Source organism: Struthio camelus, chromosome W, assembly GCF_040807025.1.
Source record: "Struthio camelus isolate bStrCam1 chromosome W, bStrCam1.hap1, whole genome shotgun sequence".
Lineage (NCBI taxonomy): Eukaryota > Metazoa > Chordata > Aves > Struthioniformes > Struthionidae > Struthio > Struthio camelus.
In genome coordinates, this window is record NC_090981.1 from 44,047,941 (window position 1) to 44,069,363 (window position 21,423).

The 21,423-nt window shown below is 37.9% G+C and overlaps 1 protein-coding gene across 5 annotated transcripts in view; it reads right to left on the reverse strand.

Moving 5' to 3' along the window:
• Nucleotides 1-2,285: 2,285 nt before the first annotated feature.
• Nucleotides 2,286-21,423, reverse strand: part of LOC104152957 (homer protein homolog 1) — a 127,767-nt gene continuing 108,629 nt past the window's right edge. For all 5 annotated transcript variants that reach the window (XM_068926443.1, XM_068926445.1, XM_068926444.1 and 2 more), the window contains 3 exons: nucleotides 19,019-19,129; nucleotides 17,247-17,327; nucleotides 2,286-11,606 (listed from right to left, as the gene is read on the reverse strand). In XM_068926443.1, coding sequence (XP_068782544.1) covers nucleotides 11,418-11,606; nucleotides 17,247-17,327; nucleotides 19,019-19,129 — 381 coding nt within the window. In that variant the 3' untranslated portion in view covers nucleotides 2,286-11,417. The remainder of the gene's footprint in view (nucleotides 11,607-17,246; nucleotides 17,328-19,018; nucleotides 19,130-21,423) is intronic.

Consider the following 21,423-nt stretch of genomic DNA (forward strand, 5'->3'; position numbering starts at 1 on the left):
AAAAATATATATTTATTTTGTGGTATTACTAATCTAGACATAGACCTTATTGAAAATATTCATGGTGTGCAGGAATATGTTTGTATTGTGCCTCTTTTTCCTTTCACTCCTGTGTTCCTGGTACAGGAACTACATTGCAGGTAAGTCAGTGTAGGCAAGAGTCTTAAGCACAGATGACACATTAACCTGAGAAAAAAAATAAACTGTGTATTTATGGAACAGGGACTTCTCTGCACATATAATCCTGAGAAAACAGGAAAAAGCTATGATATGATTTCACATTTTTAAAACCAATGTGAAACAAGAGGTTGTACAATTGTACACTGCAAAATGTCTTATCAAAAAATAATATTCCCAGGTCTGTCTCAGTTTTTCTAGTATGGTTTTTCAGTTCAGATGATAATGGCATGTGCTATTAATTTCAGATTGTGCTAGAACCAGTAGGAAATGTGTGAAATGCCTGAAATTAGTGAGTTCTTAACCATTACTGTGACTTTTCTTGTGAAAGATCAGGGTTATATTTACAACAAGGGGCAGTTCCTAAGTGCTTTTCACTGTGCGTCAATGTGTGTGATCGCTCCTGGTGTGGTGCAGGTCTCCACACCAGCTACTCTGCAGAGTAAACTTGCATTTAAGAATGATTGTTGGCATCAGCTGGTGCTGCTCAGCTGGTACTTGGCTTGAGTAGCTAAGTAGCTGCATTTTATAACTTAACCTTTACGAGTATTCTTTCTTAACAGCTTGGAAGTATATTTAATGCATGTATTGGAATTGCAAATTAGTGACTAAATCAATAAGCACATTTAGAAGGCAGTGGTTAGTTACTCAGAAGAAGGCCTAAATGTTTGTACAACACATAGAAGATGGGAGATGGGTAGAACCACCCTTTATTATTTTCATATTAGTTACATGTCAGATGTAAAGGAAAGGTACATTGTAAATAAATCCTCATTGGGCCACAGTCTTCCTCAAACTTACAAAACAACATCTCTTTCTCACAGAAATCATTGGCATGTTTAGGGTTAGTTTCTTTTACACCAGTTCATGCTCAGCAGAAGGGTGTGGGGAAGGGAGAGAACTGAAAATGGGAAGTGAGTTTAAAGTGTCACATCTCTTCTGTCAAAAAGTGTGGAATGTTCCTTTCCTGAGCAGGACTTCCTACTGCTTCCCATCACCGAGAGAAACCCCTTTCGCAAATGTTAACTCTTCCTAGAGTAGGAAGGAAGCTCACAAGAATCCTGGACTTCTAGGGTAATTCTGAACCAACAAACCGCCACCGAGAGCAAAGCCTGAGCTTTCTGCTTACATGACCAATAGCTTATCTAGCTCTAATGCTACCGAGTTTTGCCACCATGTTTATATCTTTCAGGGATGATGGATGTAATTAACCCAACTGTAAAATGTCCTGTGTAAACTTCAGTGTATCATGTAGGCCACTTAATTCACCTGTTAGAAGCATCACTTTGCTGATATAAACTGCACTATAGTAGAAGACTATTTCAAAGGTTTTACCACTCAGTTATACCGGCGTTGCAACATAAACGGTCTTGTTCACAGAAATGCTGCAAGCCTCTGCCCAATTTTCTGTCCTGCAGAACTGTAGACCTGTCTTATTACCACTGCGATGCTTTCCTGTCTTTTTCCCCTTTGCTCTTAGACTCTCAGTTCTGTCCCTTTATCTATACTTTATGCAAAGCTACAGCGCTGTCATGTTTTCCATCTAGACATTCATAAGCTTAATAAAATAAAGGATAACGCATCTCCCTTGGAGCCCTGTCTCAGCATGTAACAGGAACGGCCAGTGGATGAAATCGTGCACAGAGCGTTACCTGCGCCGCTGCAGCTGCTGTCTGGCTGCTAGGGGTTCACTCTCTTCTCGTTAATCAACCAAACCTCTAGCTAAAAAAAAATCAGGCTCTACCTTTCAGACCAGTCCTTGCATTTGCGTTCTCCTCCCTTCTTCATTCCTGCTATAGGCATGTGCTGTGTGTGGGATATGTTTACTGGAGACTCTTGTGACTGAAATAGTTACCTGTATATCTTCTTTTCACTCTTTCTCCTCCTCACTAAAGACAGTAGACTTGACTTCTCTGAAACCTCTCACTATGCCCTGTGCTGCTCATATGAGGTCAAAGACATTCGTGGTCCTTCAAATGTAACTTACGGTTTACTTCATTCTTTTATCTTAAACTTCTGCTCTAATCCCTCCCTCCCTTGGTGTATACTATTGTCTGAAAGTCACAGGAATGAGAAGAAGTGAAGACTCATGCAATTCATACAAAGCGTTTATATTTTTCCTCAATAGAGATTTTATTTTAATCCCATTAAATTTTTGTAGGAATGTAACTCGGCTCTTATCTTACAAAGTCATCAATGCATGCTCAAGTTGCCATGCATGTTAACTGCACAATTTAAACAACACAACAGCTGTTTTATGAATCAGATTTATATGAAGCATCATATAAATGTATCCACCCAAATGCTGTGAGTAAACTGACTGCTGGAGTGGACTGAGACCTGCAAAAACAATTCGACAAAGAAACCACTGAACACTGCTCTTGATTTCTGATGATATACTGGGGAGAGGGGGGCAAAAAAAAAACAAAAAAAACCCAACGCAACACATAGCATAGCCTTTTGTCGCGGGAGCATGTATACCTCTATCATTCCTATAATAGTTTCCTGAAAGACTATACTGATAGAAGATCACAGCCTCTCTAAATGATCCATTCCAGTACCTACTGGTAGATAGTTTTTTTCTTAATAGTTCACTTAGCTGAAACATAATCTCAGTACATCTCATCCTGCCCACTACTGCTATCTGAACAAATTACTTCCATCCTCTCTACAACAGTCTTTTATGCATCTCCCCCCCCCACCCCCAATCTTTTCTTTAAATTAAGCAGTCTGTCATAGACCCTGTTGGGCTGACCTCTGATAATTAAAGCACCCTTTGAGAGGTCTGACCATTCAGTTGCTGCCACAGGTGCTCATGGCCAGAAGATCAAGAGAAGCAACATAACAGACTGCTACTCAGCGCTTACATACTATGAGTTAATCAGTTCTGGGAAAGGACAGGAGAAAGGTGGAATGTAAGCTGCTCTGTTTCCTCAATCAAAAGTACCCATTATTTAGGGAAAAAAAAAAAGCTTGATATGATAGACCACATTTCTGTTCAGTAAATGCATTGTGTCACTTTTCTGGAAAAAAAAGCGTCTACTCAGGCAACATTTTTAGGGGTTCCCCTGAAACCACTGCTGCAGGTTGCATACCATGATGTGCTTTGCTTAGCTTCAGTTACAGACCCAAATTGCTGCTACTTTCTGTTTCACACAGACACACAAAAGAAATCCCAACCAACCAAACAAAAACCTTCAGCTTTTCCTCTCAATTTGCAAAAAAGAAACTGTTCGCTAAACAGAAATTCTGCAGCCCAACCAGCATCTGTCAACAGACTAGTCACTGTTCGGCCTAAAGCTGGGTTCTGCTCCCAACCACCAGTTGACCAACAAATCAAACTTCTTTCTGCCTTACAAGGGCCAGATGCAAGAATTTGCTGAAATTGCCTAGTGGCTACTCAGATATGAAGGATTCTTTTGATTAGTAAAGCATTTGGTAGTGTCACTACCAGCTTGGTTAAAGCATTAAAACAATGGAAAATTTAGAGCCTGCTCCGTTTGGAGCGCCCCCCCCCCCCCAATGGGAGGAAACTAGCTGAATCCCAAGAGTAGGTGTAAGATATTTCCATTATTCACTCAGCATGTTGTTGCAATAGCAAGTCCTATTTTGGTTCCTTAAAAAAAAAAAAAAAAAAAAAACCCAAACCCCATAAATTTGTAAAAATGCTGAAATACTGTAAATTAAAATTTCTTCATGTATATCTCTCAGGACCCTTCATGCAAAGAAGGCATGATCCCCTGCAACACTGCTATTGCCATTATTGCCAATTATTTATTTTTCCAAGTATTTATTTTCCATGCCAGCTTTTGTCTAAAATAAGACCAAGCTATACTTACTGCAATAGTGGAAGTTAGTTTCCGGCTTCCTCAAGCAGTGGCTCCCTTGTCTGGTTGGAACACATCACGAGTGATTTTTAAAATGTTGTGACAAATTCCACAGCCACTTAGTGGCTACTCCTGAGCTGTAAGACCAGCTTCAATCGCTTAATGCATTGTCATTTTATCCTACAAGTAAGTCCTCCTTTCCACCAGGGTTACAGCAGTGATTGCTACGTCTGGAGGTACGCAAATTCTCTGGTGTGCCTGATTGCTTATCCGTGTGGCTGACTTTCTCTGTGGTCTGTAATGCCTTGGTTTCTTTCTGGATCTTATTTTTCGATACGCAGGTCCTTTAACAGCTTCATTATTGCAATTTGGTGAATTTTTTTTCTCAGTTTCCCAGAAAGCCTTTGGACCTACAGCACAGCCTACTACTTACCTTTCCTGCTGGTGCAGACTGGAAGTCTTGTAGTTAGAGTTCCCAATCTAATTCAGACACATTGTACCTGCTGTGCAGTGATTTGCTCTAACCTACGTACATGTTCGCTCAGCAACATTTCCAAATTTTGCTTTAATTCCTTTGCACAACATAGCTATGCCCTAGCCTAGATATTCACTGAAATCCTCTGGCTTGACCAGAATTTTTGTTGCCTGGCATATGGTCCCTTTCTTTTAGCAGGAAAATTAGCTAAGTTTCTTCCCTCGGAAAACAGTCTGCCAATCCTGACACATTACTCTATCGTAACCTGAGGTGTTAAACAAACAAATGTTGTAGGAATTTTCTATTAGGAGAAATTGCTGATAGTCAGTCAACTGTTTCCGCAATGCAGTCATCATAAATAAAGAGCATACAAACCACCTGTCTTCTGAAAATACTTGATTTGCTTACTGTTTTGGCCAGTTCTGACTCAAAATACTTTGTGTTGGCATTCCCCAGTAACACTTGCTTACAATATGCCTGATGCTTCCTTTCTGCCTCGCCTCTCTGGCTTTCCCGACTCCTTCACTGAGGTAAGAAATGTTCAGACACACAATGGGCAGCACCGCTGCACCTACGTTTATCTTTTATGTGCTTTTGGTTTGAGTTGCTGATGTGCCTGTGTGGAGAGGAAGGCACTTTTTTTTTTTTTTCCAATCTAGCGTTTAGCACTTTCTAAATGATAACAATGACTACCCAAAATAATGTTTTTTTTTTTTTTTTCCCTTTCCAAGAGGTGGGCAAATGGTGCTTATATCAAACCAGGACATTATTCTGATTCTCTCTGATCTGTTGAATAAAATTCTCTCTCCATTGTCTCCTGCTGCATGCAGAGTGCTCTGCAGCAAAAGGACTGGATTGGTAATATTGGTGCTATAACTAGAGACAGGAGTTTCTGAACAAAGAACAACAAAACCCTCTGGGGATGCCTCTGGTATAGGCAGCGAGTGAAGTAAATACAGCCACATGTAAGTTGCTGTCACATGCATAGCAGTGAGGAAGTGTAAGCAGGGACCTCAGGGCAGGATGCCCACACGGGATGCATACATACTTCTGTTGCTCAGCTACACATTACTATCCTGGCTCCTCTCATGAAGGATGAGATAGCTAAAGTGCTGTGCCTCTCACTGCTTTTTAAGCCATATGTCTCTCTGGTTTCCTACACTGCTGAGGGTTACTGAGAAATGACACTGCTGGAATTATAAAAGAACAGTATATTCAGATACAACGAATATAATTCTTTTTTTACATTTCCATCTACTGGTTAAGGGCTGTAATGCCGCTTTTGCAGGGAACTGCAACAGGATGATTTTGCTTCCTACTGCCTTTTCTGGTTTAAAGAGAATTCCTTACAACCCAATACAGCCCAAACTCAGAGAAGCTTAATGATTGTTCACACTCTGAAAAACTTAGCTTGCAAATATCTAAATGACCATATTTAAGTTAGCTCAAAAGGGGGAACTCCCAGACACAGATTATATTTAAACATACCTTGTCAGTGTAGCTCTTCCTCTCTCCTTAGCCCCTGGATGCACATATTGTCTGTGAAGGTTCTGCACTCTGCCTCCTGCTTGATTTACAGGGAAAATTCTTCCTCTTCAAAAATTATTGCAGTCACAGAAATGCAAGTTCTCTTCCAAGAAAACTTCTGGCTTGCTATTCTGGGTCTAGCAGAAGCAAAAGTGATTGATTGACACACTGCTGGATTCAGGCAGTGAGATAGGAATCAGATGAGAATCCCCAGAGCAGGGACGCACAAGATCTGAAACTACTTCAAAATGAAAGAAAGGAAGAGAAAAATCCCTAAATCCAGCTCAGAACTTTGTTATTCAAACACCACAGGGGATGATAGGCACTAATGGCAGAAAAGAAATTAGGAAGTGTCTTCAACTACTACAGATAACTCATACCAATAGCAGATCTCTAGAGCTGTGAAGATAAAAGAACAAAAGGAAGTGGGATTTGCAGAGTGCCAGAGCTTTGGCTGTGGTTATAAAGCAGACCTAATCCTGCTCTTGAGAAGCCTATAGCAGGCATCCTGTTGGCACCCATTTGGTAGTAGGGTTTAGTGGCAAGCTGGATATGCTCAATATTAGCATGATGTGAAGACCTAAGAAAAGCAAGACCCCTTTTAACAAACCCTTTGTTGTTGATGCACAATTCAGCCGCAGTTCTGTTTGTTGCTGTACAAACCGTTCTTGCCCATCTTAGAGCTACCAGTGCCAAGGAAGGGAATCCTTTTGAAGACTGTTTTTTTTTCTCCGAAATCTAAAACTTCTGTGAAGGTTATTCCTCCTTCCCATGCCTACCAGCATAAGAACTGACATTTGAAAATGACACAAAATGCCAGTTGTATTGTTCCGGCTGAGCTCTGCTCATGTAAGACCAGGCTATGAGGGAGAAAGTGGCTATAATTATGCTTGTGTTTCTTTGGTCCTAGGATGAGCTGCCGAAAGCACAGAGGCAGTACTGGCAGCTAGAAGTCCCTGAGAGGTTGTGATGAGCAAGCTGTGAGACCCTACATGGTGCAAGAACCCACTGCACTATCTAGAGATTCGGCTGTGTGGATGGTACTGTGATAGAAAGAGTTGTCCCAGCTTTCTGGCTGCCTTGCATAGCCGGGACAGGGGAGATTAGCTGAACTGGAATCCAGGATCTATCCCCAATCTCTGCTCATTGTTGCTAAACATTTAACATAATGGGTAAAATTAATCATACTTATCTGACATAGGTGAAGTAAAGCAAGGAACTAATGCTATCAATCAAGTGAAAATAGAGATTTTTAAAAAATCTATTATTCAGTGATATGTTCTCTGCTTAGCACCATTCAGAGGTAGTGCACATATGCAGCATTATTAAGAAAATGTAAACAAGACAATTTGAACGTTGCTTTGCACAGTTAGGTCCCTTTCCTGAAAAAATCAGTATGCAACTGTGCACTTAACTGGCATGTTCACTTACTGAGAACACACACTTTGGGCCAATGTTTCTTGATGGTGGTTTTTTTTTTTAATTGCCTTTTGACATCCATAGCTGATTTCAAATCAGATTTACATTTGGCCTCAATCTAATCCAAGATTTCTGTAATCAACAAAATTAACTGCTTTTATTGACATTCACAGTTCTGCAGATTTTAACATTTTTCCATTCCTCTTCCATGATGTATTTCTGAAAAAGTTTTGATTTTGTCTTTGAAATGAACTTCCTAAGGAGTGTGGTGTTCAGAGAATGCTGTTCAGTAGCCACTTCAGTACAGAATATAAAAGATGATAAAAAAATTGAGGTTCAGACCCTTATTTAAGTTAAACCTGAACTTAGTTCCTGGTAGAAAAATGAGCAGAAAGCAGAAACCTTCCACAACTGACAACTGAAAAGGAACACCCCAAAATATTCATCTTTAATTGACACATTTTTCATTCTCACAGGGTTTTCTTTAAAAGAATTATCCTGGGAATGCCACCAACAGCATTAAGCAATACTTATTTGTGTTGCATCTGGTTTAGCCCTTTATTTATTTATATTTTACCTGAAAACGTTTCTTCTTAGAGACCTTATTACAATGATTTCTGCATTATCAGTTCATTTTGTTCTCCTCTTTTCCTGGATATTAGCCAGGAAAAGGAATTCCCAGTCTGTAACAGATAGATTAATTCACATGTTTTAATTTTTCCACATAGAAAAATGCAGTTTCTGGATCATTGCGGCATATGGATTATGAACAAGACATTCCAAAAACTAACTATCCAGGTGGGGATATACTTACAAAAATCTTTTATGTCAAAGTCAGGATTTCACAACATAACACGCTAATGCAAAATCCAGTAGCACCTGAAAGATTAAGGTAGCTGCTGCTATCACTTGCACATACTTGGAAAAGAGTTAAGAAAAAAATAAAGAGAAAAAGTACATTCTCCAGAGAACAGCAAGTGTATTTCAAAATAAAACCTGTATTTTTGATTTTTATTTTCTTTTTGTTGGGTATTTTTGTTAGTTTTTAAAAAATTCTTCTGCCCTTTTTTTCTGCAAGACTTCATACTTGCCATATAAGAAGTTATGCGCAATGTGACTGCTCTCCTCTCCTGGGCAAGTTCATGTTGGCATTTTCAGGCTATACTACTCAAAACTTTTCTGATGTATATATATATATATATATATATATATTCATCTAAACATAAATACAGTGCATAATACCTGTCTCTGGGAAAAGTCATGTTTCAAATAGGCAAATTATTATCTTAAAACAGAAGTGGAGAGGCTCCAGTAGGTATAGCCACCTAAATATGAACTTTAGATTAAAATTTCTAAACACTCACCTACTGTAAATGAACATTTAAGGTACTCTCAGTAATAGGATTTTATTTATATGTGCACGTATGTCCACCTTATCCAATATATATATATGTTTGATGACTATTTGGGAATTCAAAGGTGCAGCCCTCAGTAACTGTATTATTTTAAAAAGTGAAATGAAGCATATCTCCTGTATGAGAAAAGAAATTCTCAAATATCAATTTCCAATTTTAAATTTAATTTCAATAGGAAAATATTAAAAATGTGCACATCTAAATTTTTCCATGTTCTGTATATACATATGTGTGTGTACGTATACATAGAAATACTCATGTACCACACATATACACAAAATTTAAGTGGAAATATTTTTGTCCACTATTCTCCCACATGTAAATGACATCATATCTTTAAAAATGTCAATAATAATATCATTAAAAATAATATTACATTTATTCCAGCATCAACTTTCTATTGTTTTTATTCTTTCTTTGTCCTAATTATATCCACTGAGCACTCGTGGGCCAGATTCTCCGTACACTTGCATAAACGTGATGCGAACTGAACGTTACTGACATCACTAGGGATACATGTGGTTTACAGCAGTGCTAGTGACAGAAGAATCAGGCCCAAATATCCCCAGGTAAATCAAAACCTGGTGGTATCTTCTCACCTGGATCTGATGAAGCTATACACATCACCATCTAAAATCCATCAAATGAAAAACATGTAGCTCACCACGAAGTTTTCAACCAGTAGCACGCTGAACCAAGCTCCCCCCGCCCCTTCAATAAATAAAATAGGTGAGAAAATACCCTAAAAATATGGAGAAAACGTAAACATTGTGTACGTTACATACAGTATAATACATGACGGTTTAGAACTTGACCTAAACCATTCTCCTGACTGCTCAGGAGACACCTGATAAATCACTAGTAAAGAAAAAAAAATGTATTTTAGAAATAAAGTATATATTTCTAATATAAATGAGAACCTGTGTGTATTATATGTGTATACATCCAGTACACACATAAAAACAAACTTATCTTTTCTAGTTTTGAATAGCAGTCTCTAAGTGGAGAAAACTGTATTATACAAATTTAATAAGCAGCTAGATTTCATGTTTAACATTCAAATTAATTTGGGGAGCAAACAAAGGTCAGTGCATCTTTCGACTCTGAAGTCTGACACTTATTCATACATTTTAAAAAAGCCCTCTTCAACATTACAAGCAATTTATGGCAAGAATGTACTTTGATGCAAGACACATGACAACTTGGCTTACCTTTCAAATAGTTTTTTTTTTTAAATAAATCTATTATATAAAGAAATGCGTGTTTGCCAAAAGTCTGTTAAAATTACACCAAAATAACTTTAAAACCTGCTCACTGAGGATAATTGAATTCAATTTCCTGTTTTTAAACATTTAGTTAACAGTTCAAAATATTGCCTGGTGTAGTTTCAATAAAGATGTGATATGAAGACCCATAAAAGAGTAAATATGTCTCCATTTCAATTTGCTTTGACAACAAAACTTCTAGAAACAGCTTTCTTGGCTCGACAAGTTCAATGTACGAGTAAAACCTTGCAAAAGCTCTATGGCCTTAACGATGCCTATTATAAACAGTGCTCCCCATAAGCCATTATCCACAAAACCTGAAATTCATGTGACATAATGAAAAAGTCTCCTGCAAAACAGGTTAACAGTTAATTGAACATATATATTTGATATTTAAGAATGCCAGAAAATAAATCACTGGCTATTTCTTGTTATCTGTGCAAGTCAAATTTGACATTTAAAATTCTTTTTTTTTTTCTTGGGGAACTCACCTGCCATCATTGGTTGGCTTCAAAATATATAATAAAGTGGAAGATAGTATCTCACTGTAATTACATGGAATTCATATGAAAAAGTAAACCTTACACTGGACAATATTGTAGAACACCAGAGTAAACTCCATAAAAGAAATACGGTATCTTCCTGTGTGTGTGTGTGTGTGTGTGTGTGTGTGTGTGTGTGTGTGTGTAGATATAAAAAAAAACAAAAAACAACCAACCAACCAAAAAACCCCAAAGGAAGAACTTTATACAAGCAGGTATAGTAACTTTGTTTCATTTAAAGATGCAACTCTCTCTCACTCCTGGCAAGAATAAATTGGTAATGGCACTGCTTCTCCACAGTGCAAAGTATCCTGAGAAATTATTAAGATTACAACAAAATACAGGGCTGTCATCACTAAGTTTTTGCACAAAACACAGCAATTAAATATCTCAAATAAATAAAACAGCAGATAACCTATAGTGTGTCTGAAACAAAAAGGGGATGTGACCTGGGACACTGCTAATTCTTCCCTCACTCATAATTAGAAAAGGATTGCATTCAATTACTGTTAATATCTTTCAAGTTATCTATGGCCAATAATGTACATGGAGGTAATTTGTAATTCAAGTTTTTTTTGTTTGTTGTTTTTTTCTTCAACTAGCTACAAGCTGAGTTCTAAATTTTGCACTCAAATATGACTCAAATTTAAAACAAGCCCTCTTAGAGGAGCATTTTCTAATTTTGTGCAACTTTGATGCAGAGCCCAACACAGTCCTATGAAGAGAGACAGTGCATCTTTAAGCTGATTGGCACTGAAATCCCATTTTCTTTAGCTGCATTCTATTAGCTTGGCCAAGTTATCTCGTAATTCTGTTAGTTCAAATATTTTTCCGTCAAGAATTTCTAAAAGTGTCTTCAAGTTATTGCGAAAAGCTTCTTGCTCATTCTGACTTTTCTCCAGACGTTGCTCTAGATCAGACAGCTGTCCTTCCAGGTCTTTGTTTCGAATTTCTACTTCCTTCAGAGAAAATACATAATATGTTAATGTGTTGTCTATAAACAGAAAGCAGTCTAACCTTCTGCTGGCATTCATGTGCTATTTTTGTCAATTTGCTTTTTTAAAAGAAATTGTGACCCTTCAAAGTTTCCACTAAACCAAAACCAGAACCAGAATTTTTGTTAGGATTGAATGTGTACTATCAGAAGCAATTCTTTTCTTCCATCTTTTCACTAATTCATCTATAGAACAGAAACTTTTGGACATGGAGAAAACCACTTAGTCAGTGACTTGCTCAAGGGTATAGTCCATATTAAACAGTCTCATAGCTCACAAATAATACTGCTTTATGTGTGAACGAGTACTACCTTAGTACTGACCCCCACTATATGCCTTTTCACACTGAACATTAAGACTGAAATACAAACTAGCTATACTGATCACAAGGTGAAATCATCTGCAACAAACTTTAAACAGCAAATGCTAGCTGAATATCTTGTCTTGCTGGGAAAAGTCTTTCAAAAGTTGTCCTCTGCTCTGGAGCACCAGTCTGCAATGTCTGTAATGCAACAGCTGCTGGAGCACGGAGAGCATGTGAATTATTAGTGAGCTGCCATACATACAAGCTATTTAAATATAACAGGTGGAAAGACGAAATAGCAGCACTTGGAAGGCAGCTGATGGGATCTGGCACTGAGCAAGTCCTGCTCTCTTTCATGAGGAAGAGAAGCCCCTGGTCACTGAGAGTTACAGCACAGCGCCACTTTGCCTCATGCCAGCTAGAACGAGCGAGAGAGCTCTGTGCTGGGGCCGCTAACAACGCTGGGTAGCATTTGAAAGAGAAGCGTGGTTACAGCTGCTCTAATTTATGCAGGTTGGGTCCCCTCTCTTATATCAAATTACTGGTATAACCAGTCTGAAATGGCATATTGTTATTTGAGTTTGTCTCATTCATTGTACATTTCTCAACTTCATAACGAATTTCATAATTTCAGGTATGAAAAGCACTTTCAAAGACAGTACAGGGACTGTGCACTTAGTACACCTTATACCCTGAGCAGCCATTTTCTGGAAAAGTGCATAATAAATTAGTATTTCTGTACATTAACATTTTTTAATCACCACTTACCTTTACAGCAGTTCTTTGTGGCACAAATCACTAATACAAAGTTGTATTTGGAACTCTTAATGGAGCTCCTATGAGTTTTTACAACTAGTTTCATCCAGTTGCTACAGAGGGCTATTTGGCATTCTGCTGCAATCGTTTTCTCCCATTATGACTAACTCTCCTTTCTGCCCTCCCACTCTTCTACTGTTTTTATTATTTTATTCTTCTCTCTGCCTCAAAGCAAATGTACATATTAGTATTTACACCGGAGTGATCTCAGCTGCACCACATGAGACACCCTGGCCCACAGAGAATATGTATTTGGGCAGTCAAGAGTGACAGATGTAAAAAGACAGCTTTGTGACAAAGTCAGTTGCCTAAAACATATTTCCACTTGTAAGGGGTGAGATAACAGTGCTGATCTGCTGGTGTACCTCTGGGCAGATGAGGGGTAAGGTGATGTGTGCAATGTTCTGTGTCAGCTCCCAGTGTCCATCATGGGGGTGAGCTCTGGGACCAGTGCAGGTGGAAAGGCAGAGGTGGAAAAGGCAGAAAGCATCAGGGAATCACAGAAGAGAGCTTAGAACGATAACCCCTGTGAGTTGTGATGAGGCTGGGAGCCAGATCTGATTTTCCCCTGCCTGGGAATGCTAGTACAGCCAAGGGTTATACCAAACTAAACTGGAATACTTCATTTGCTTCTTGTTTGTAAATGGGCTAGTTAAAAATCACTGAGTTTTGATCACTGGTCTTGAATAGCACAAGTGAGAGCAGGAGTTACTCCTTGCTTCCAGGATCAACAAAAGAATTATTTTAATCTGTTTAATATGGAATAATATAGTTGTGGAAGCATTAAAGGACACTCATTGAAAAAGAAACCGTATCAATTAAAATACATTTACTTACATAATGATTAGTTACCTCACAATTGCTACAAATGAGCAATTATAACTGAAGTCATATCTTCTGCAGGTTCTCCTCCACTGAGCCTACTCCAAATTGAGCATTAGGCAAGTACTAAAATGACTGCACAAAGTCAAGACCCACTGAGGCCTAATGACTACAGTAGAGGACAAAAAGGGAAATTTAGGGTTCTGTCAGCTCTGTAATAACGAGTCATTCCTTTCTTTGTTCACACAAAACTGATTGCTATGTTTTGACCTTCTCTCATGCTTCCTGCTTCTCCTGTCAGTACTCCTCTTCTACTCACCAATCTTATATTCTCCTTGCCACTGTTCTCAAGCAAGTGATAAAAGGGATCATTTTGCAACAAATCCATGGATATGAACGTTTTATTTCATGACACGCATACCATCTTGGTCTGCAGAACAGCACGTTTGCCTGTATCTAGCACTGAACATCTTCTTTCAGGCCCTCCTCAAATGCTCTTAATCATTGTTCTGCTGCAAGGTGTTAGGGTGACAGCACCCAAGTTTAAAAAAAAAAAAAAAAGCTCTACTCTAAATGTAGTAACTTCTATCCATGTCCAGCATAAGGCTTTTCCTCTAACTCTCCATTACTGTTCATTGCTCTATATCCTTCAAACTAGAAGAGTTCCTTTCTTTTGTTTAAATTTCCAGCTTGTGTATGCCTGTGGTAGTTCATATTCCATTCCTGACATCTACTTTCTAAACGATATCCATTTAGTTTCCCAAATATTTCCTCAGATATACTTTCTCTCATACTTCCCTGTTTTAGGTCTCCTTAATTTGTGCCTAACCCATGTAATGACTTACGGGAAGTAGGACTAACTGAAATATGCCAGAAGCTTTTGCTCCTAACTTCGGGAAAACGCTACTCCCCAACTTCTACATTAGATCCTTACGCACACATATCCTGTATTAGTACTAATGATCTTTGCAATGTCATTGCATTACAAGTTCATATCTCATTCATGTGCAGTAGACAAGTCAGTCTACTCCAAAATTGTTACTTCTTGATGGGAAGCAATGTAGAGCTGTTCATGCAATGTGTTCTGTTCCCCTAGTCGTGTCATTTCACTTTATTTGTTAATCTCAGCTAATAATCAACTAACTCTTCTAATACCTTCAGGGCATTTAGAAGGTTTATTTTACGCTGTTTTTTCTCAAACTCCTCTTACAGCAGGCATAATTTCTTGTATATACATTTCTTGTATATTTTCTTCATTTAGAAAAGACATAAATTAGTAACAAGTTGTGCCTGTTGTTTGCACTATAATAATCTCTTGTAGAATTCAGTGCAAGGATCAGAATAAAATATTCAAACTACACATAGCAGCTATGTTTTGGAATCTGCCATACTCATAAAGATGTCCTGATTTACTGAGAGTCATACGGATCACGACTCATTGGTATGCCTTCTCTACGTTGCTGATGAAATTATTAAGTAATAAGGGCCTCAATACTTACCCTTCACTGTGATAACATATGCTCCTCACTGGAATTTATCAATGATGGATTTCTAATTCATTCTCTTATATGAGTGTGTCAGAAATGCAGTACACCTTGATATAATAATTTCTTTGTATAGTGGTTTTCATACAGGCTGAATTCCAAAATATTTTAGAGTTACATAATCTATTTGCAAACGCAAGGGGGAAAAAGTAAAGCAGAAGAAAAAAGAGCAAGATGAACAGATATGGACCCTGGAGACAATCACTCTGAAAACAAATGAGTCAACTAAGTGAACAGATGTAGGATGGTTAGTCTAGAGCTACAGAAGAAAATGCTATTGCACTGACATCACAGATGCAGGGTGAAGTGGCTCAGAGAGGGCCAGTGTTATCAAAGCAGAAAGAGTATAGCAGTAAGCAAAGACACAAGATTTCCTACCCTGGCTGCCTCAGGTCCGTAACAAACTTTAAGATGAAGAAAGACAACTTTTAACTTGGATCCTATGACAGCTTGAAATTTTTTTGTATAGAACCATTTTGAGAAATTAAGCGATTACCTACAAAGTAATATATGGACACGTATATGCACTATATTCACTTAGTTACTAAAGATATAAATATCCAAATAATACCACAAAGAAGCGGCTGAACTCTGTCAAGTATAATTTTTAACAAAGGCGTAGCATTTTCTAATTCTAAAACATCTTTAATCATTTACTAGTCCCTCATAATTCTGCTTGCTAAGGATAGCTGATTCTCAGCTCATTATTACTTTTCCTGAGATCTTATAGTGCATTTATTGTATTGTACTGTTAGATGAATTTCCAACTTTGTTTATAATTTCCTTTTGGAATCTCTCAAATAAGTTCCTTTTCATTTGAAAACTTCCATGCTTAGTCTAAACCCAGCAAGAATTTTTAGGGATGTTGGAACAGACTAGCACAGATATACTCAAAATAGTCTTTTAAAGAAACACCATCATAACATACTTTCTACAAATAATTTGACTTGAGAACATGGAAAAATGATTAACTCATTTTGTTCTTATGCAGTTTATTCTGCAGGCTAAAATGAGATTCAAGGAAGTTTGAATTCATATAATCAATTTCAAAGGAAATTTGCATAATAATTTTTAAGTTGTGGATTGTCTGATGAAGATTGCTTTTATCATGAATTAGGTCAGGCCTTAGAATAGTGCGGGTCATCTTTAAGCACTTTAGGTTTGGAACTATTTAATGCCTGAGCCTCCAGTTGTGTCAAAACTCTGAAGTCTGAATACAGAGTTTAAACTCATCTAAACTTTGGGCCAGCCTCATTCAGAAGGCTGGTGTTTCACAAGGGAGGCATGCCTGTGTTGGCTAGTTAGCTCAGTAACAAAAGGACAGGGGTTCAGCTGTAGCAAAGGAGGGCCTTAGTCACTCATCTGTGACTCTATTTAAGAATTACTGAACCAGGTAGTCTTGCACTATGGATCCCACAGATTTCAGTAGCAGTTATTATCTGTTTACACTGAGTGAAAACATTTCCATTACAAGGTTATTAAACTGGCAGCTTTCTGTACTGATTCACAGTATCAGTACAGATTATACTTTATACTGGGGCTTTCTGTAAACTGATTCACAAGAGTGGAAGACTGGGTATGCTGATTCTAATAGGTTAAGGTATCTAGCTTTACACACAGTGAAAAAACAACCCAGGACAACAACAAAAACAAAATTATTCTAAATAATTCCAAGAAAATGTCAAATTATGTTTTCAAAGTCTGTACCACACAAGAACATTTTAACCTTTACCTTATCAAACTACGTTTAAAAGATAAATACAGACTCATTCCAACATGACGATACAACACCTGATAGTGTTGTGGCACATCAGACCTGTGGGAAGACACTACTGTGAAAATAAGATCCAAACTGCCCAGAACGTGTGTTAATGAAGGACATCTGCTAACAAGAGAATATTCTGTGGAATTCTAAATGAAATTTGAAACTCTTCCCTCAAGAGAAAGATACCATTTTACAGCAGGTGGAAGTATCCTGGCCCAACGCTTTGCAACACAATCTAACTTGTTATTTATCGGGCAACATCAGTAAACAGAGTGCAAGTTGCTCATGTGAACTGCTCACTTGCTGATCATTTTTCCCTTCCATCTAAATCAATACAACGCACTGTAGCTCACCTGTAACTTCTGGGTCAAAGAATCCCTCTGTGCCTGGAGCTCTCTGGCATTGTCAATTTCTTGTTTCAATCGTTCTATTTCCTGGGGGAGAAGAAACAATCTCTTGAACAACACATTACCTGACTTGGGCTCAGCGCAGGTAAGCTGGCCCCTGATGCTTCTGAGGAAACCATTCCAGTGGTACCAAAATTGCCAACTGGCTACTGCCTATCACAGCACAGGGAGTTTAAGCTCTGCTCCCCACATGCTTGAATCTCAATCCCAAAACAGCAATTCCATTGTGAATAAACGATACAGGTAAGTATTTTATTTGCTATAAAAGGACAAGACTCACTTCCGCACAAAAGATCTGAAACATTTTTTTGTGGAAAATTAAGGGTCCTCATAATTACAGAAACAATTTTATACTCTAAGTTTTATTTTAGTCTACCCTTTAGCATCTTTTTCAAGACAAAAATCCAGTTTTCATCTGTGAGCTGCTTATTATGTCACTAGCAACGGGGCTGAGCATAAAAAATAGTCTGCTTTGACCAATGATTTCTATAAAAAGAGTCTAAAAGAAATAATACCTTTAATTTAGGAAGCAGAAAGTAATAAGGTATAAAAATAACAACTATATATAAAATAATGAATAATGAAAGAGAATTGTGCTTTGCTTACCCTCAAGATACAAGAACAAAAACAGCTAATGAAACTAAAAAGTATTAAAGCTAATACCTTCCCCAGAGGGGTACGTTTAACTCCTAGAACTCCTTCTTGAAAGATATCTTTGCATCCAACAGTTCAGCATAATTCAAAAGAGCACCAATATGGGCACCAAAATGGGCAACCTTAACACTTGGATACTAACCTCTTAAGTATTTTGGAGGAAATATAACTTAGAACTACTACCTTATAACTTATACTACCTTATAACTACTGTGTCTCCTGCAACCTCCTTTGAAAGAGCAGCCTAACAACAGCCACTGCTGGAGACAAGAAATAGATATAGACGCACTGCTCATGTGAATGAATACATCAATGCCTACTGTGCATCACGGAAATCTCAGGGAACCTGTTACTACACTGGGCAAACACTCCTTCAAATCCACGCCTTCCACATCCCTTTTCCACCACTATAAAGGGGCAATTCTGTATCATTTTAGGATACAAATCTGCTTTCCCTTAGGACGCATGCCAAAGTAGATGTTATTCTAATTCCTCCTATTTCCTGCTGCTGGTCCAGCCCAAGGCAGATGGCACAACAAACATCCTCAAATACAGGGTGGGGGGTTGGCATAAATGAAGGAAAAGGACTGATCTTAGGGATCACAGAAGTCAGCTATATTAGTCCGAAATGGTCTGAAAAACAGAGTGGCCTGAAAAAGAGCTTTATTTTGTTTCTTGCTATGAGCTTCACTCTCCAGAAAAAGGAAAGCTGTGCTTACAACTGCTTCACTTCGTAGTGAATTTGGAATGCATCAGTATGATGAGAGCTCTAAAGAAATCATGTGTGTCCCAACGCAGACTTACTTTTGTAAAGAAAGATGCTTGGTGAAAGCAAACAGGAAAAAAATCACATCTTTTGTTGCTCAGATGCCCAACTCTATATTGGACTGATGTAATTATATAAAAGGAAAAACAATAATCATTTCAAAGAAGCTGAAAAATGGATTTTTACTTCATAATATCTATAGGAAATAGCACAGTATTTTTCAACTCTCCCAAGGTTAATATTGAAAACCTTTAGAAAGGATACACCAGAAAAGCTAAGAATAAATGTTAGCAAATACCTCTTCCTTTTTCTTCAGTGTAGATTCTAATTCCTGTATCGTCTGGTTTAATTCTGTTTTATGTGTGTGGACTGCATTGGCTTGACTGCTCACACACTCTAGCTCAGTCACCTGTTGAAATAAGGAGAAGCAAGACATACAGAATTCATAGAAAGAATTTAAAGGTACTATTACTTCTTTGCATAAATAGCTGCATCTGAAATATACCATTACTTCTGAGCGACATATGTGCATTAAATTGGTGAAGGTGTTTCTATGAAGTTAGCATAAAATTCCTTACCAGATTGTTTGGCTTACAATGGTTGCTATGACTTCTAACATTTACTGTAATATCCTGGGAACAATATATTTAATATGTTGCAGTTTAAAAGAACATTAATTAAAAGTTACACTTACTAATTATTGAAAATTTTATGGAAGAAGTCATATTACTATTTCAGAACCAGTAATGTCTAAATGATTAAACATAGATCTGCCAGTCTAACTAACCTTTCCATCTGACACTTTTTAATGTTGCATCATATTAATCAACTAAGCCACAATGCTCACCCACTTCTTAACAAGCCAATTAACATTTCACAGCCTCAATTTCTGACTCTGCATCAACAACGTAATAGCAGATACTTAGCTACCAATATACAGCTGCCAGCTTATTACTTCCTCTAGTTTCAGATCTCTTCTCTCAGTTACAAAGCCAATAGCTAATGGTACGATTTGGATTTGTACAGTTCCTCTTTATTAGCAGGCAGCGTACTCTCTCCATCTGCCCTTGGATAAGGTAAGATACCTGGAAATGGTATGCCCTTTTTTATTTTATTGAAGAGATGTTAATAAGCCTGCTATTCACAGATAAATGGTCATCAAAATATAGCTTGTGCACCAGTGAAATACAATCCATGCAGTAAGAGTTTATGTAGAAAAATCTTTGTTCATGTACCTCTCAAACTACAGATCAAAATATTAGAGTACTTTCACACTACACGTCTGCATGGATGTCTGCACTGAAACATTTTTCTTTAATAACAAACTGTCAAAATAATAAAAATACTACTATTTAAAACATAATACATAATTTTTTCCAGCATATATGTGCCTTTCAATCTCAGCAGTATCCATCTACAGAAACTAACAAATCTGGCCCAAAACTTCTTTGAACAAAGTATATTATTGTGCTACCCAGTTCTGCAACCACAAAACCTTTAGGTCTTCATTTAACTTCTTTAAAGAAGTAGCCCCTAGATGCAGGTATGGCACGCATTCTCCAGGACAATTTTCTTTCTTAGACAACAAAGAACATCTCTAGGAATCAAGGTTGGTGCCCTCCAGTACTGATGTAGTTCAGCTAGTGAAGTGACTTTGATGACAGTGCTTTCAGACTCCAAACTGTTAGCAGGCTCCAAAAGTGCATTATTGAGTGCAGGGAGAAGTGGGAGAAAGCCAAAGCGAAATACAAGAAAATTAAAACAAAATCCCTATCAGCTTCTCCTTTCTGAGACACAGGATACAAACTTCCCCTCTGTAACCGTCATGACTAGTCTAGTTTCTCCTACAGGAAACTGTGATTAGACATTTTTGCACATTAGGCTTATAAATGAAGAGACACTGAGATTACAGCAACTGAGATTACAGCAAATTCTTGGGAGTGATGGAAGAGGAGATACCTTGCTACAAAAACCCCCAAGAATGATCTTATTTGCTGAAATTGTCCTAAAAGAAATAAAATCTGTCCTCATGGGAAAAAAGTAATAGTAGTTAGTTCAGTTTTCTATGATGCTAAGCATTATTTTACAGTCTCAGATCACTCCCTCAATTTGCTAAAATTAAACAAAGACGTATCTATTTAGATTCTTTGTGATTGCTACCAACAGAAATATTTCATCACTGTAATTACACAAACAGAATTGTACTACCTAGACTGGGATAAATCTATGGCTAAACAGTGACTGAACCAACATCTAGACACAACTGGAATCAGAATCACTGAATAATTTAGGCTGGAAGGGGATCATGGAAGTCACCTCGTTCAACGCCCCTGCTCAAAGCAGGGCCAATTTTGAAGTCACATTTGGTTTCTCAGGGTCTTTCCAAGTCAAGAATCCTTCATCTTCTACCAGAGCTGTCACATTCATATGCAGGCCCCTATACTCCTGTCCTGGGCTATGGTGCCTTGTAGAAAGCTCTAGTTCATTCCAAAGCTTTAGTGGAACTCTCAAACTGGGTTCTCACCCACCTCCATCCCTTCTGGAGTTTAACCTGTTAAACGTTTTCAAGCTTTTCCACTGAACTGACTCTTGAATTAGAGGCAGAAGCCTCTGTGAATCCAGAGTTAGTGCTGGAAAACCAGGTTCAAGCCCTCTTCTACCTGTTATGAAAGACAGACTGGAAATGCAAGCACTGTAACCACT